This window comes from Crocodylus porosus, unplaced genomic scaffold (genome assembly GCF_001723895.1).
Source record: "Crocodylus porosus isolate Cpor-Errol unplaced genomic scaffold, CroPor_comp1, whole genome shotgun sequence".
Classification (NCBI taxonomy): domain Eukaryota; kingdom Metazoa; phylum Chordata; order Crocodylia; family Crocodylidae; genus Crocodylus; species Crocodylus porosus.
Genome location: NW_017728913.1, coordinates 29122705 through 29137339, shown reverse-complemented (window position 1 = coordinate 29137339; position 14635 = coordinate 29122705). Strand labels below are relative to the sequence as shown.

General features: G+C 40.8%; 1 protein-coding gene across 2 annotated transcripts in view; it reads left to right on the top strand.

Moving 5' to 3' along the window:
• VEGFC (vascular endothelial growth factor C) overlaps positions 1 to 13705 on the top strand; it is a 123948-nt gene extending 110243 nt beyond the window's left edge. For both annotated transcript variants that reach the window (XM_019534644.1, XM_019534645.1), the window contains exons 5-7: positions 8231 to 8340; positions 8652 to 8982; positions 13196 to 13705. In XM_019534644.1, the coding sequence (XP_019390189.1) occupies positions 8231 to 8340; positions 8652 to 8982; positions 13196 to 13313 (559 nt within the window). In that variant the 3' untranslated portion in view covers positions 13314 to 13705. The remainder of the gene's footprint in view (positions 1 to 8230; positions 8341 to 8651; positions 8983 to 13195) is intronic.
• Positions 13706 to 14635: the final 930 nt, after the last annotated feature.

Here is a 14635-nt window from a genome sequence, read left to right as displayed (position 1 = left end):
AAATCGAGCTCTGCTTTGGAACTGATCCAGAGGAGGAGTCTGCCTGGAGCCTCTCTCCCCAGCCCCACTCTACCCCCCTTCCCCTCCCCCCTGCTTCAGTGCTGTCTGCAGGAAGGGTATGGAAGGGAGCTGTGGGATGGGGTTTGCCCCAGCTGGTGGGGGAGAGCAGAAGATGGGGAGGGGCCCAATCCACCTGCCTGCCATCCAGTTCAGGCTGGGTAAATGCCAGTCTGCAACTCCCTCCCCCTCCTTTTTCCCCCCCTTCCTTCTTGCAGACAGCACCAGGGGTGGGGTGAGACTCACTGGCATCAGTCCAGATCTGATTGCACTAACAAACTGATCCTAGGGAACAGAAGTGCCCTAAGTGCCCCTTCATCTGATCCCTCATAACATGAGGGCTAATTTATCATGCGATCAGCCACTTTAAAAGTGCTCTGCAGCCATGCAAGTGTATCACAATACAGCTGTAGAGCATTTTAAGGGGTCTGATCGTGCAACAAATGTCACTTCTGTCTGCACCCAAGAAGTGTAATCAAACCATAATCATTTGCACCTAAGCAACCACTAAGTTTCAGTTCTATGATCAATCCAGGCTACATTTTAGGCATGTGATATCCTAGATTGAAGTATAAACCCTGAGTAAGCTTTCAAGCCTCCTTACACAGTGCAGATTTTCATGCAGCTGCGTAACATTAGCCAGCACTGTCAACAGAGAGTCTTTAATCCTGTCCCTACCTTGTACCTCCATTTGCTTGGGATCTAGAGCAATAAATCTTCTCCTTAAGGTTAGTACCTAGATTGTTTCTTACAAAGAATTGTATAGAGCTCATTCCACACAGCTGCACCTGAAAAAGGAGGAAGTAGTAGGGAAGGAGGAATCACTGTTTGCTTACGTGTTTAGTACACTTACCCTGGAAGGTGGGAAATCTGGGTTCTGGTCATTGCTCCAGGGACTGTTTTATCCAGTGTCTGTTTCATGTAAAATACATAAACGGTCCTTGCATCAGGAACTAGAATCTGAAATTCCTCCCTCCAACATGCATCGTTCGGTTGATATCTGGATAAGGTGTTCCCAAGGACTCACTTAAAGTTCCTATTTAAGGTGTTCTCTTAATTCCACCTCCAACAGCAGATTACATTACCAGTTTTCTTTCCATAAACTCATGCTTCCCTTATTTGATGTTAACTGGGTGTTGGATTACTTCATGCACAAGATATATAAAAATAAATAAATTTCTATGACTCAAATAAGTTTTAGGGAAATGTATAGAAACACCCTCTTCACCCCACCCCTTAGTTCCTCAGACATGGGTAAGAATTTATATTTAAAATAAAGCACTCTAATGCCAGGTACAAATATTACACTTTTAAGTGATTGGAAGCCAGACTATACCTGTAATGGTATAGAAGTTCAGTACACAAAACTGGTCTATAACCATAACAGAACAGAAGTTTGGTGCACAGACTGACTGATTTAAAAAATGATGGAACATGGTCTAAGATTTGCCCCTCCACCCCCCAAATAGGGCAAATATGTGTTTGATTCACTACTGATCTAAACTACGCCACTTACAGAAAACCACATAACATAAAATAGATTCTGCCTCCTGTTTTTTTAATGTCTGTACCTAGCCAAAAGTATTGAGATGCATTTATTCTATTGTATTTTTATATGCACACAAATACATGATGTCATGGTGAGGATCTGCTATAGACTACCAGACCAGGAGGATGGGGTGGATGGGCTTTCTTCAAACAGCTAATGCAACTTTCCCCCTTGCAGGCACTGGTTCTCACTGGCGACTTCAATCATGCTGACATTGACTGGGAGGCCAATACAGGAGTGCACAGACAGTCTAGGATGGGGTGGGCAAAATGCCACCAGGCCATTCTATCTAGCTTGCAGGGCCTTTAAAAATTCTCTGTTATGCTTTAGCATAACATTACCAAAATACATCAGCAGGATCTATGTTTTAGTACTTTAGCAAGTACTAAATGACTGCGCAGTAACAACGTAAAGAGTACCTTCAGCAAGTGCTATGCTGTTGGTGGAGCCTTCTAAAGCAAATGCTACATTTGACAGATCTGTTAGCTCACCTCCAGGTATGAACTACTTTGAGTACATGCACAAGTGAGAATGTGTATGTGAACAGTTTCTCAAAGGAGAACCAGAAGTTAATTAGCAGTAACTGAAGGGGTTTTTTTTAGATGTACTGCCCACCTGTATTTTCAAGCCCTGCCTTTCTTGCCATATTCCTCAGTCTGGGACTCTTAAGAGAATCTGTGGTTGAAAGGAAACTGAGCAGCCAGGTGTGTGTACATCCTTTTGTCCCCTCAGCATGCTGGGGAGGTAAGATGGATGGAACTCACGCACACTTTATGGGCATTGCTAAGGCAAAATGTCTCTGGTCAAAGGCCGAGGGGCTAAGCAAAGACACTAGTGAGAATTTCTATGCAGACAGTTCATGTCAAAGTACTGCAGTGACTGGTAAATAGTTTCCTTTTTATAAAATTCCAGTCACGTGACTCTTTCCCCTCCGGTCTTCAGGCATATCAACTAGGTCAGATTATACTCATAAATGAACAAAAGGAATTAGAATAGTTCAATTTTTAGTTTCCTAGCATTGGTATTTAGGCAATTAAGGAATTTCTACTCTCTGTATCCCTTAATGCCTCCATTAATATTGTTTTCAGGATCTTAATTTTGTGCTAAATAAGAGCTCATTTATTTTTTGTTTTCACCTTTGCCTTTTGGGATTACTGTAGTGCCCTCACATGTGTAATCTGGCCAGTTCACTACTTAGGAGATTTTATTTCATTTTTAAAGAAGATTTTTGATAGAGGATGCCAGCGGCACACATGAATTTTGATGGAAGCTCTTCTCATGCTGGAGTCTGGAATTGGAAAAAGTATGGAGGTATTTGAAGGAAAAGTGGAAAAAAAAGCGGACCAGCAGAGAAACCAGTGAATCACATAAGTAGCAGGGCTTAACATCTTGATAAATGAATAGACCCTTAGGGAAGGGGCCAGCAATTTACAGCCGTGGAGCTGGATCCAGCCCATGAAGACCTGACCTGGCATGGGGGATTGGTAGCCCAGAGCTACGCTGTACTTCCTATCCCTTCCACAGTGTTCCCTTCCATTCTGGCTTCTGGTGCTCTGTCACATCTGCCTTTACCCTTTGCTGCAGAGGGGACAGGAATGAGCAGGAAGGGTAACTGTAGACAGCTGGAGGAGAGAGGGAGAAGGGGGACTTGCAGTCCACTGCAGGGGACAGTGTCATAAATAGCAGCCTGCACCAGAAAATGGCTGCCAAGACTTGCCCTAGGGTAGTGGGAAATCAAAGACAAGAACATATATTTGCTTCAAGGGTGGCTTACAAACCTGGAGATGCTGGCATCAAGAGTAGAGGAGGAGATGGCACTGTTTGAAAACCTGAGCCCTGGCAGTCTCAAGAGCCAGAAAATGTTGAATTTTAGCAGTATTATGTGGTAGAAAAAGCAAATTTCTTGGATACATAAATGTATTGGGAGAGAGGGCTAAATAGAAAATACTGCTTAGATTTTTTAGGTCTAAATGACAAGTAAGATGTAGTGTTGTTCACCGTGCCATGGACAAGGGATGATCAGCTAAACTGGTTGATTCTGATTTTCATGTTCAGTGGTGTATTTTTGAAGCAGGCATGCTGGTAGAGCTCAGACAGCCATGAAGACCCCTAACTGCTAGGTTTTTCCTCTATCTTTATCTTACTCCTTATCAGCCGGAATATGTTGGAGGATTTCTATAGCTGCATATGGGTCATTGATGAAGTCCAAGCAAATCCCTAATTGGTGTAAAATGGTGTCTGAAATTTGAGAAGTGAATGATGGGGGAAACAAAAATCAGGCAGTGGATTAGACCTTAATTGTAAGTGAGAATCCTGTCCTTGATATTTAAAAGTATGTTTCTCTTTGGAACCCTGAGGATCTCTGCTTTTTATGCATGAACTATGGTCAGATTTCTTCAGCTATATGCTAAATTTTAAAAATATATGTTATGTTGCAAAAAATCTGAGCTATTAGGTTTATATTTAATAGTACCCTTATCACAATTTGGGTTTGGCATAATAAAGCAGAGTGTATTTGAGACAAATTCCCAGGAGCCCACAATACAGATATACTGTTAGACTGAGGACTAACAAATATTGTACATAAATTTAACAAAGGAAAAATAAATGATCCTGGTACTAACAGGCAATATACAGGCCTGTTATTAGTATGTAAAGGCTTAGAATAGATTGTGAAAATGGGATATCTTTCTTTGGTGAGAGAACTATTTTTCTAGGTAGACACAGGGAAAATATAGTAATCATATGTAACAAAAATAGTGAAGCATAAAATGAAGGTATAGAATATGGGGATTATAATAAATGAATTCTTAAGTTGTTAAGAGGAGATGTAAAGGGAGATAAAAATGAATTGTGTTGATAGGGGAAGTATTAGTTTGGAGGCTGCTTGTGGAGTTCCTCAAGGATCAGTCCTGGGGCGCTCAATTCCTATTGCCCTTAGTGACCATGGCACAATAAGTAGAAATAAGCCAAATAATTTGCTGATAAGATAATAGTGACTGGCAGTAGAGGGTCAGAATAATGTATAGGAAGAACTGATGACATTGAGGGCTGAAATGATGGAAGTGGGGTAGACTACAAACTGCAGAGTCATATTTAACAAGATATTCTAGTATGACTTGAAAATGACTGAGGAAGAATTGGGCGTTCTACCCGATCACAGGGAAATTGAGCCACCAGTGTGATGCAGCCATGGAAAAAGTCACATGTATTCCTTGGATACAGCAGATGAAGAGAGATGAGGAAGAATTAACATTATAGTAGAAGTCCTGGTAAACTGTCATCTGAAATACTGCATACCAGTCTGGCCACCTGTGTTCAAAGAAGATTAATTCAAAATGGAACGGGTGCAAAGAAAGGCTTCTGGGATAATCATGGAAATGGAAGGCCTGTCCAAATAAGAGAAGCCCCAAAGGAGTTTGCCTTGTTTAGCTGAGCAAATTAAAGCTAGGAGGAAGTATGACTGCAGTTTATATATACTCAAGGGTATAAAGAGCTAGGTAGAAAAAAGAACCATATAAACTATTTGGCCCAGAAAAACAGGGTTTAAACTCACCAGTAATAAATTTAGGGTGTACCATGTATTGTTCCCTTAAGTGTCAGGTGATCCTATAAATCATCTTAATAGCTCATACTTGGCATTTTGGAAGAATGTCCAGGTGAAAATAATTTAATCTCTTGGGATTTCAAGGTTAGTCTTTACCAACATGTATTGTTACATGTATATTGTGTATACAATACATATATGTGTATATGTATTGTATATACAAATGTATCTTTACCAGCATGTTATTTTCCAGTCTTTGAAGTGGTGGCATTATTCCACATTTTTCTTCAGCCTAAGTCCAATAGATGCATAGCCTCCTCAGGAGTCAAATGAATTTTGAGCATTTCATTAAGTGTGCCTTAGCTACCAGACTCTGGACTATTTAGGGTCCACTCTCCAACCATCATTTGAAGCCATGCTACTTTGTAGAAAAGAATTAAATATTAATTAGGCTAAAGCATAAGAGTCCGCATAACTATACCCCAGGGGTTACAACTGTTGCCTTGAAGCAGGGAGTCCTGGATCATTGTCCATACTTCAAGCACTGTTTATGTATTGTATCCAATGACTGTTTCATGTAAATTCATGTAAAAGGCCTCGGTGGTGGGGGAAGTAGGTGTGGATCCCTTCAGTTAAAGGATAGCATTGTGATTCCTGCAACCTGGGTGAGTATTATATAAAAGGACACTGGCACCCGAATGAAGGAGATGCCTAACTCCAAGAGACAGATGGGACTTAAGACCAACATTATTCTCACTGGGCTTGTCTATACATTTATTAATACTCAGTGCATTTAAGTTAGTTAGTACTTGCTTAATGAAAAACTGGCGCACAGTTTTTTTGTGGTGCTTACTGTGCAATAACCTAATAACATGGCATGGTAGCATATTAACATGGTCTTTGCAGCACACTGTTGCACAGTGTTATCAGGCTACTGTGCAGTAAGCATCTCATGTAGATGTGCCCACTGTTTCCTTAGTGTGCCCCCCACTGGACATGCTTTTTTGGATCCCTTTCTGTAGTGCCCATTTCTCCCAGATCTTCCTGAAGAAGAAAGTATTGCATTCAAAAGCTTGTCTAACTCTATCCCAACTATGCAGTCAGTCCAGTAAAAGTTATCACCCAAAGATCCTTGCTTCTTGCATAATCACAGCTACAATATCACTCTAACACTACCAGTTCTCCCAAGCAACTGTATAAGGAACTTGTATCTTTTGGATTTACTTGGGAGCCAAGCATCTAAGGGAATGCCTTATCCTAGGTCACTCTCAATTGTTCACAGAAGCCATCCCTTCCACTGTAATTTTTAGATTGTGGCCTATGCCAGAGCCATACACATTGTGCTTCCTAGTCCGAAAGGTACACATTTATTTAACATAGTAACAAATTGCCCATCAACAATGATGGGCTGGGGGGGCAACAGGGACAGAGCGCCGCACACCACCACCCAATGCCACCACCACCTCCCAGGAGCAGGGGCAGGGAGAGAGCTTGCACCGCTAGCCACTGACCCACACTGCCACCACTCTGCATGTGGCTGTGCACCACCCCCTAGCACAGGGCAGTGGATAGCTGCCACATGCCACTACCTCCTCCCCTCACTCCCCTCTGCATCTGGCCCTGCAACATGGCACACCCTCCTTCCCCCCGGCCATCTGTCTTTGTGGAGCACTCTGTTTGATTGTTGTTTCTGTAAGCATTGTGATTGGCTGCTGAGGCAACCAATCAGAGTGCTCCAGGAACATTACAGACAGACAAACAGACACAGACAGATTGACTAAGCCCTTTATATATAGAGAATAATAAATTGACTTGCTATTTAGTGGAAGACAAGAAAACGCATGATGCACAGCCCTGCCATGTGGCAAATCACTCGCATCTAAGATGAAATTATACTTTGAAATTTATTACAGTATGGCAAGGTTATGTGGAAAAAGATTTCATCACCGAACGTGCAGGCGAGTTCACACTAGAAACGTTGCATGGAATACATCCTGCGTCCATTCCATAGCCAAGTTAATCCCAGGGTAGCAGTTTGCTTAATGCCACCTGGCTCCCCTTGCGTCCAATGACCAGGCACTATAATAGTGCCTGTGATGGATAGCTACCCTTGCAGGAGCTGGATATGTGTCAACTCCTTACTATGAAATAATTTTTACTACAGAACAAAATCCAAGGTAAATTACTTTGTGGTAGTTATGTCAATAGTCTGTACCCTAAATCTGTCAGCTACCAGTCTGTCCCTCTATATTTGGACTTAATTTTGGGCAGCAGAGAGAGGAAATAGGGATGCAGAAAGACCCTAACTAGGGAACAGGAACTTGCAAGATTATTGCTAAAAAACTTCAGTGCCTGGGAGAGTTCACATACATGTCAGGGCGGGGAAGGCTAGGAGGTTCGGCTCCACATCAGACCCAGAAGTTCAGTAAAGCTTCCAAAATTGGGTGGGACAGCTGACAGAGTTCAAGGTAAGTAGTTATCAGTTTATATGTTCAGGAGGTATCGGTGGTTCTAAGGTAAACCCTAATGAGCAATGGAGTCATACCCTGAGAGAGAGGCATGGCCATGTTTAGGTTTGTGGTTTCAAAGGCTGTTTTGTAAATCTAGCCCCAAGTGAATTCTGAATACATACCAGTAAAAACAAAAACAAAAAAAACCACAGAGCTAAATTTGCTGAAAACTTTTAATAGTGCTGGTGCTCATTACTTATACCTTTTCCGTCTTCCGTATTTGTTCTAATGGTTAATACTTTAATGCTTTTAAAAATTCAAACCGTTTAGTCTGGGGTCTTAGCTTCCCTGCCAACAGTTCTCTAATGAAGCAAGGCATGGCATTTTCATTATGAAGTGTCACTGTGAAGTATTGTATAAACACTTAAATTAAATTGGATCTTAAAACCCAGTGTGCATTTGAAAAAGGAAAAAACCCTGCTCAGTGTGAAATATAGTGGTGAGAATGTGAATGAAATCAAAATTTCAAAAGTTCCATTTCTAATGGAGAATGTCTGAGACCCACAAATAAAACTACTTTGTTTTGTGTTTTTGTGGCAAAAATTCAACAGTGTATTTCATTCATAGGTGTCATGTGGCAAACAAGACTTGTCCAAAAAATCATATCTGGAATAATCATGTTTGCAGATGTCTGGCGCAACATGACTTCGGTTTCTCTTCCCACCTTGGAGATGCTGGTAAGCAAGTGTCTTTCAAAGGATTAAATCAACATGTAACACCTGCCTTTACTTAAAAAAAACAGCCCACTGAAACCACGCATACTTACCAGTTTAAATCATTTTATTGTTTTAATTGGCTCTTTATTTTTATAACCTTTTTGTTCTCTAAATCCCTCTAACATAACTGGGATTTTATCCAAGTTTACAACTGTGAATATAAGTCCTCGCTACTTAGCTTACACAAGAAGATATAAACAGGTGTGCTCACATGTGTTGCAGTATGTGGATTCAAGGGTTTTTTTATTTTTTTTAATTTGCTCCATTTCTAGACACTTCTGAAGGCTTCCATATCTGTGGACCAAACAAGGAGCTAGATGAAGAAACATGTCAGTGTGTCTGTAAAGGGGGTATTCGGCCTTCAAGCTGTGGATCTCACAAAGTATTGGATAGAACATCATGCCAATGTATGTGTAAAAATAAACTTCTGCCTAGTTCATGTGGGCCCTACAAAGAATTTGATGAAGACAAGTGCCAGTGTGTATGTAAAAGAACCTGCCCTAAACATCAGCCACTAAATCCTGCAAAATGTGTCTGTGAATGTATAGAAACTCCAAACAGATGCTTCTTGAAAGGAAAAAGATTTCATCACCAAACATGCAGGTGAGTCAGATGATTAAAACCTGTAAATTTTAGCCTCATCTGATCGTTATCTTGCACCAGATGAGGGATGAATTCTGGAATAAATCAAGCAAACTCAAATAATTTTGGATCACTTCATAGTCTTATTCCTTGTAAGCTTTTGTAAATCAGAAACTTCCCTTTGCTCCACTCTTCTTGTCTATAAGTGGAACCAAAAGGGTCAATGACTATTTTCAAAGCCCTGAGAGCCATGTCTCACATTAGTCAGGTCACAATAACTGAACTTAAAACATACTCATTTGTTTCTTGTTTTTACATTTTGGGATTAGTGTAGTGCCTTCTTGAGTAATCTGGCCAGTTGGTCACCTAGAAGATTTCATTTAATTTTTAAAGATATTTTTAACAAAGAATGGGTGGCATATTTGTGAATTTTGGTGGAAGTTTTTCTCATGCTGGAGTATGGGATTGGAAAAAGCAGAAAGACATTTGAAGGTAAAGTGGACTAGCAGAGAAACCAGGGAATAACACAATTAGCAGAGTGAAATCAGGACTTAATGTCTCGATAAACTAAAAAAACCCCAGGGAAGGGGTTGGCAACTTACAGGCCAGGGGCTGAATCCAGCCTATGAAGGTCCATCCGGTATGGGGGATTGGTGGCACAGACCTACACCATGCTGCCCATCCCCTCCACAGTGCTCCCTTCCACTGTGGATCCTGCTGCTCTGTCACATCTGCACTTACCTTGCTGCAGAGGAGACAGAAATAAGTAGCAAGGGCAACTGTAGGCAGCTGAAGCACCAAAACACACACTAAATGTGATTGTATCATAGCAAAGTTATGACTTCAGAGGAGGAGCATCCCCATAACACATTGAGTAACATATGTTCAGCTGTTGTTGGACTGAAGTCAAGTTCAAGATTTTGGTGTTGGGCCTGGCACTGACACTCAGTTGATTGTTGGTCCCAGCACAGCACTGGAGGCAGTTCAAGACTGCCAGCAGCAGAGATGCAGTTCACCCTGTAGATCCAGTGGCAGGTGCAGATGCAGCAGCAGGATTGGCACCCTCTCCTGGGGCCAGGTCCTCATGCCTCTCTCTCCATCTGCCACCAGCAGTGGCCCAGGTCACTGCCTGCCAGGGACAAATGCTTCCAGGCTGGGGCAGTTCTGGGCTCATGGCAAGGAGGGCACAGTCTCTGGGTGCAGGAATGTACAAGCTGTGGTGCCCCATGCTGGGGTCAGTGTCTGGGTTTGGGAACAGCCAACTCCGATGCTGTCCAGAGCAGGCTGAGATCATAGTAAGCATTACCCTGTGACTGCTTGGAACATGTTCTAACTTTCAATACAGCATGATGATGCTTACTGAAGATACAAGCAGCTTGCTACTGGATTTCAGTGCTGACAGCAAACAAAGGATGAGGCACCAGGAATATTAGGTTATAGTCCAAACATAGAGGGGATGAGGGAAATGTGCTTTAGTGAGCAGATACCTGTTTCGCCCTTAACAGTTTTTTTTCCTGCCTCACCTCTGACTCCCAGCCTGTCTCCCAGCCTCATCATCCAATCTCTAATTCCCCCATCACTTCCTCCCTGACTCTTTGTTCCATTCCCTTTCCCTAACTAATACCTTTTCTCCTGCCTATCTCTTCCCTGCATTTCACACTTCCTCAGATCTGTCACTCCACCACTACCTTGCTCAGAGGTTCCTAGCTGCAGTTTCCAAGCCTAACCAGTCTGTCACATCAGACTGACCCAATCTACCCCTTTCTACATCTCCTGATCTAGCTTATATCACATCCGTAGTCCAGTTAGATGGCTTCCTTCTCCATATTACCTGGATACCAACAGGGAGTAGAGCACAGGAGAAGGTGGCTCCTTGGTGTCTGTTCCAATGCTAAGCAACAGTGCTGGATCCCTAAGGGAAGAAAAAAGGAGGAAGAAACAAAAGAGTGGGAGGGGGGAACAGAATTAAAAAGAGGGAGGAGGGAAACCTGGAAAGCAGGAGCTGCTACGGAGAGACAAGTAAAGCATATGGACCTGTTTTCCTTGGTAAAGAATAGTATATACCTTAGCATAGGTAGCGAAGTTCCTAATAGCACAGTTTTGGTGCTAGGGAAGAAGAATGGCAGCTACAGAGACCTCCAGGGACATCTCTCCTAAACTTGGCTGCCCTATTGTAAAGGCTTGCAGCTGAAGGGTAGGAGACATACTGAGCCACAGGGGGCAGGGGGAAGTGCTCTTGCGTTGGTAATGAAGCATATGCTTTCCCTTAGCTCCTCCTCTTCAATGTGCCAACACCAGGCTCCAGTATAATTGGCCTCAAACTATTTTGATGAAGGCAGTTCTGTGGAACAGATGAAAGCATGCAGGTAGCGGCATCTAGGCTACTTTGCTAAACTGGGCGTTGTAGAGCATACAGAAAGATGAGGTTTACGTGGGCTTTGAGCTCAAAGTCAGTGCCTCAAGTGGAACAACAGATTCCGAATCCTGTCCTTCACCATCATCACATCTGTAGGTTGTTTTCCTAATCCAGTTCTTCTGCTTAACCTCTTTTGCTGGGACAAGCACTGATGCTGAGGCATACAAGAGTATGTTTTCATTTGTATCAATTGTCAGTATTATTATGGGTAAATATCATCTTTAGCCTTTCCACCATCCTAACATCCTCTCCATCCCTTACTCCACATGCAGCTATGTCTTTATTTATAAAATATGTCGAAGGGGACAAAAGAATTGTCCTGGGCTTTGAGAGATCCCAAAAGTCATTTAATTTATCCCAGAAATCTCTATTTAACAGTAATTCTAAATGAGATGTTGTAACATGACTCTTGATTACATAAAACAGGCTAATTAAATGGCTGTGACAAACTACATTGAACGTTTTAAACAAGATGCAGCTAGTTAGCAGATACCATAGCTCTTGTCTTCCTCATTCTTTACCGATTTTCCTCATATCTGTTTTCACTGGTTGAATTAATTGGCTTGAATTAATTGATTGTAATCCAAATCCTCATTTTTGAACACATTGCTGCAGTGCCAACTCAATATCCAAAATAATCATGCAACCTGTTAATCCAGCTGCAGTAACCACAGTCCTAAGAACAGAGCATTTTCTAGGGAAGAGGAATTGAATATGCCTCAGTACAATACATTAGTATCTTAAGCTGAAATACGCAAGCAAGAATTACAGTAATAGAAGATCATTATACCTCTATGTCTCATAAAATAGAGAAAGACATTATTTAATTACAAAGTTAAAATATACTGTGTTGAAACTTGAAACATGTATTTTTCTCTCTTGACTTGCTGCCAGTGTCTGAAAAAGCCACAGACTAGTACTTTGTCTCCATTACACACGAGAAGCTATTTGGCATTGTTATTGTAAGGTTATTTTAGGTCAGTTTGGTTCAAAAAAGAGGGGGAAAGGGAGAGCTACAGATATTTATTGTTTTATGACTTACATCTTTATCATTTTCTGTTTCGTCCCCCCCTTTTTTCCAAGCAAATAATCCACGAGAAGGAGCGTATTGTGTAGAGATGGAACCTGTAGTTTAGTAGTTTGCTTGCACTAAAATTCCTTAAATTAATACTGCAATTACTCTTGCCTTTTCTTCCGCTTAAAAATCCTCTGTACACTTACAGCTTGCTCTGAGAATAGCATGTGCAATACGACGTGTACTAGGGACTCCCTCTGAACTCAGAGTGTGTGTAGGTATGCTCATACAGTTCTTAGGGCAGGTTCAGGACTACAGTATAAAACATGCATCTTTATTATTGATGAATATAAATTAAAAAATTAAGTACTCTAGACAGTAATGTCATCTTGCTGGAGAAGGCTGGCGAGCAGGCATCTTCTCGGCATACTAACCTGTTTTGCTTACTACAAAAAAAGTACAGTATTTATCAGGAAAAAGTCCAAATATTTTTTGGATTAGTATGTAAGTACAGCTGGTTAAGTATTTCAGAAACGCTATTTAGAGATATTTGAATGCGACACAGATTCACTTCAGCAGGGCTTAGCACTCCGTTTATTAACTTTTTAAAAAATATGAGTGCAGGCAGAAGTTTGGTTATAAGTGCATTCCCAGAAACTGGGGAGAATGTGGCACATTAAACCCCATCTCTAATAAAATATATCTTTCCAGGGTATACGTGGTTGCAGTATAGGAGCAGTGTAAGTAGACAAGAATCTACATTTTTGTCTGATTACAAGCTGACATCTTTTTCCTTTCCCCAGTTGCTACAGACCACCATGTACAGTTCGAACGAAACGCTGTGACCCTGGATTTTCTTATAGTGAAGAAGTTTGCCGCTGCGTACCCACATATTGGAAAAGACCGCTTACTAATAAGTGAAGGAAGCACTATTTGCTGCTTTGGTGCACTTTTTTCCATTAAAACTGTGCTCACATTTGGAACTAACTGTGTACCAGACACCCTGTGGGCCTTCAGAGACAGGCACATTGTGCTTTTCCCAAGAAATATGGAAAGCAAATGTAGGAAATAACTGGGGCTCATGTTGCGTAAAGAACTCTCTGAGGACTTGTTTTCTGCCAATGACCAAACAGCCTAGGGTTTTCTTCTTGTGATTTTTTTTTTTAAAGAGATAATGACTATATAATTTATTTCCACTAAAAGCATTGTGCAGCATTCCTGTTTATAGCAGTAACAATTGTTAAGGCTCACTGTGATCAATATTTTTATATCATGCAAAGTATGTTTAAAATAAAATTTTAAGTTGTATTATACATCGCTGTATGTTCAATCAATTACCTAGTTACCCAGCTGGAACAAACCAACTAGAGTTCATGAATGGTGGCTCTAAAAATAGTTCCTAGGAATTTAGAGCTGAATTTCCAATCCATTAAAAAAAGTTATTCTGTGAAAGAATTAGACAGCTGTAAACTATGGTATCTAGTTAACAGCTAGTCTGAACTCTAAAAGAGTTATTTTACATTATTTTATTGTCCAATATGTTACTGTTTAGATGGCAGCTAGGTATTAAGTAGAAATAGCTTAGTTAATAAAAACCTATTAGGAGTCCTGTACACTGCACAAGAACTAAACTCACTGTGTCAAAGACATCAAGAGCAAATAAGTGACTTAGACAGGGCAATAGGCATGCAAATCATTTTTATGTGGCAACTGTTCCTGAAAGAGTAAAGTAAAATAATGATCTAGTTGAATGATTTTATTTTTTAATGGTATATGGAAATGTAAATTCCAATTATGCTTTTCATTTAGATTTGAAGATTATGCTCCAAAATTCAGAATGAAATAGTTCAGGATGATCTGTTGATGCTTTACTCTTGTGTCGTAAAACCGATTAACTTGATTTGAAGATCCTGTGCCAGAAACTTTTGGGATAAAATAATGTAGTTTTTTATTCCACTTGCAACAATGAGAAGACTTCCAACATGCAGTCTGGCTTTATATAACCTTTACACAATTTTTGGGGCATTTTTTTACATGGTCAATGTCAAATCATATATCCATAAGCCCTAGAAGAAAAGGTAAGCTTCTAACTCAAGTGATTTAAATGACATGTATAGGACAATCCAATAGAAATCATGTCAGAAGTCACAGAAAGTATGTTGAGTGCAGGACTTGCACAAATATACCTAAGATAACAAAATATATATATTTTTGTAGTAGTAGGTAAATGTTCAGTAATACTT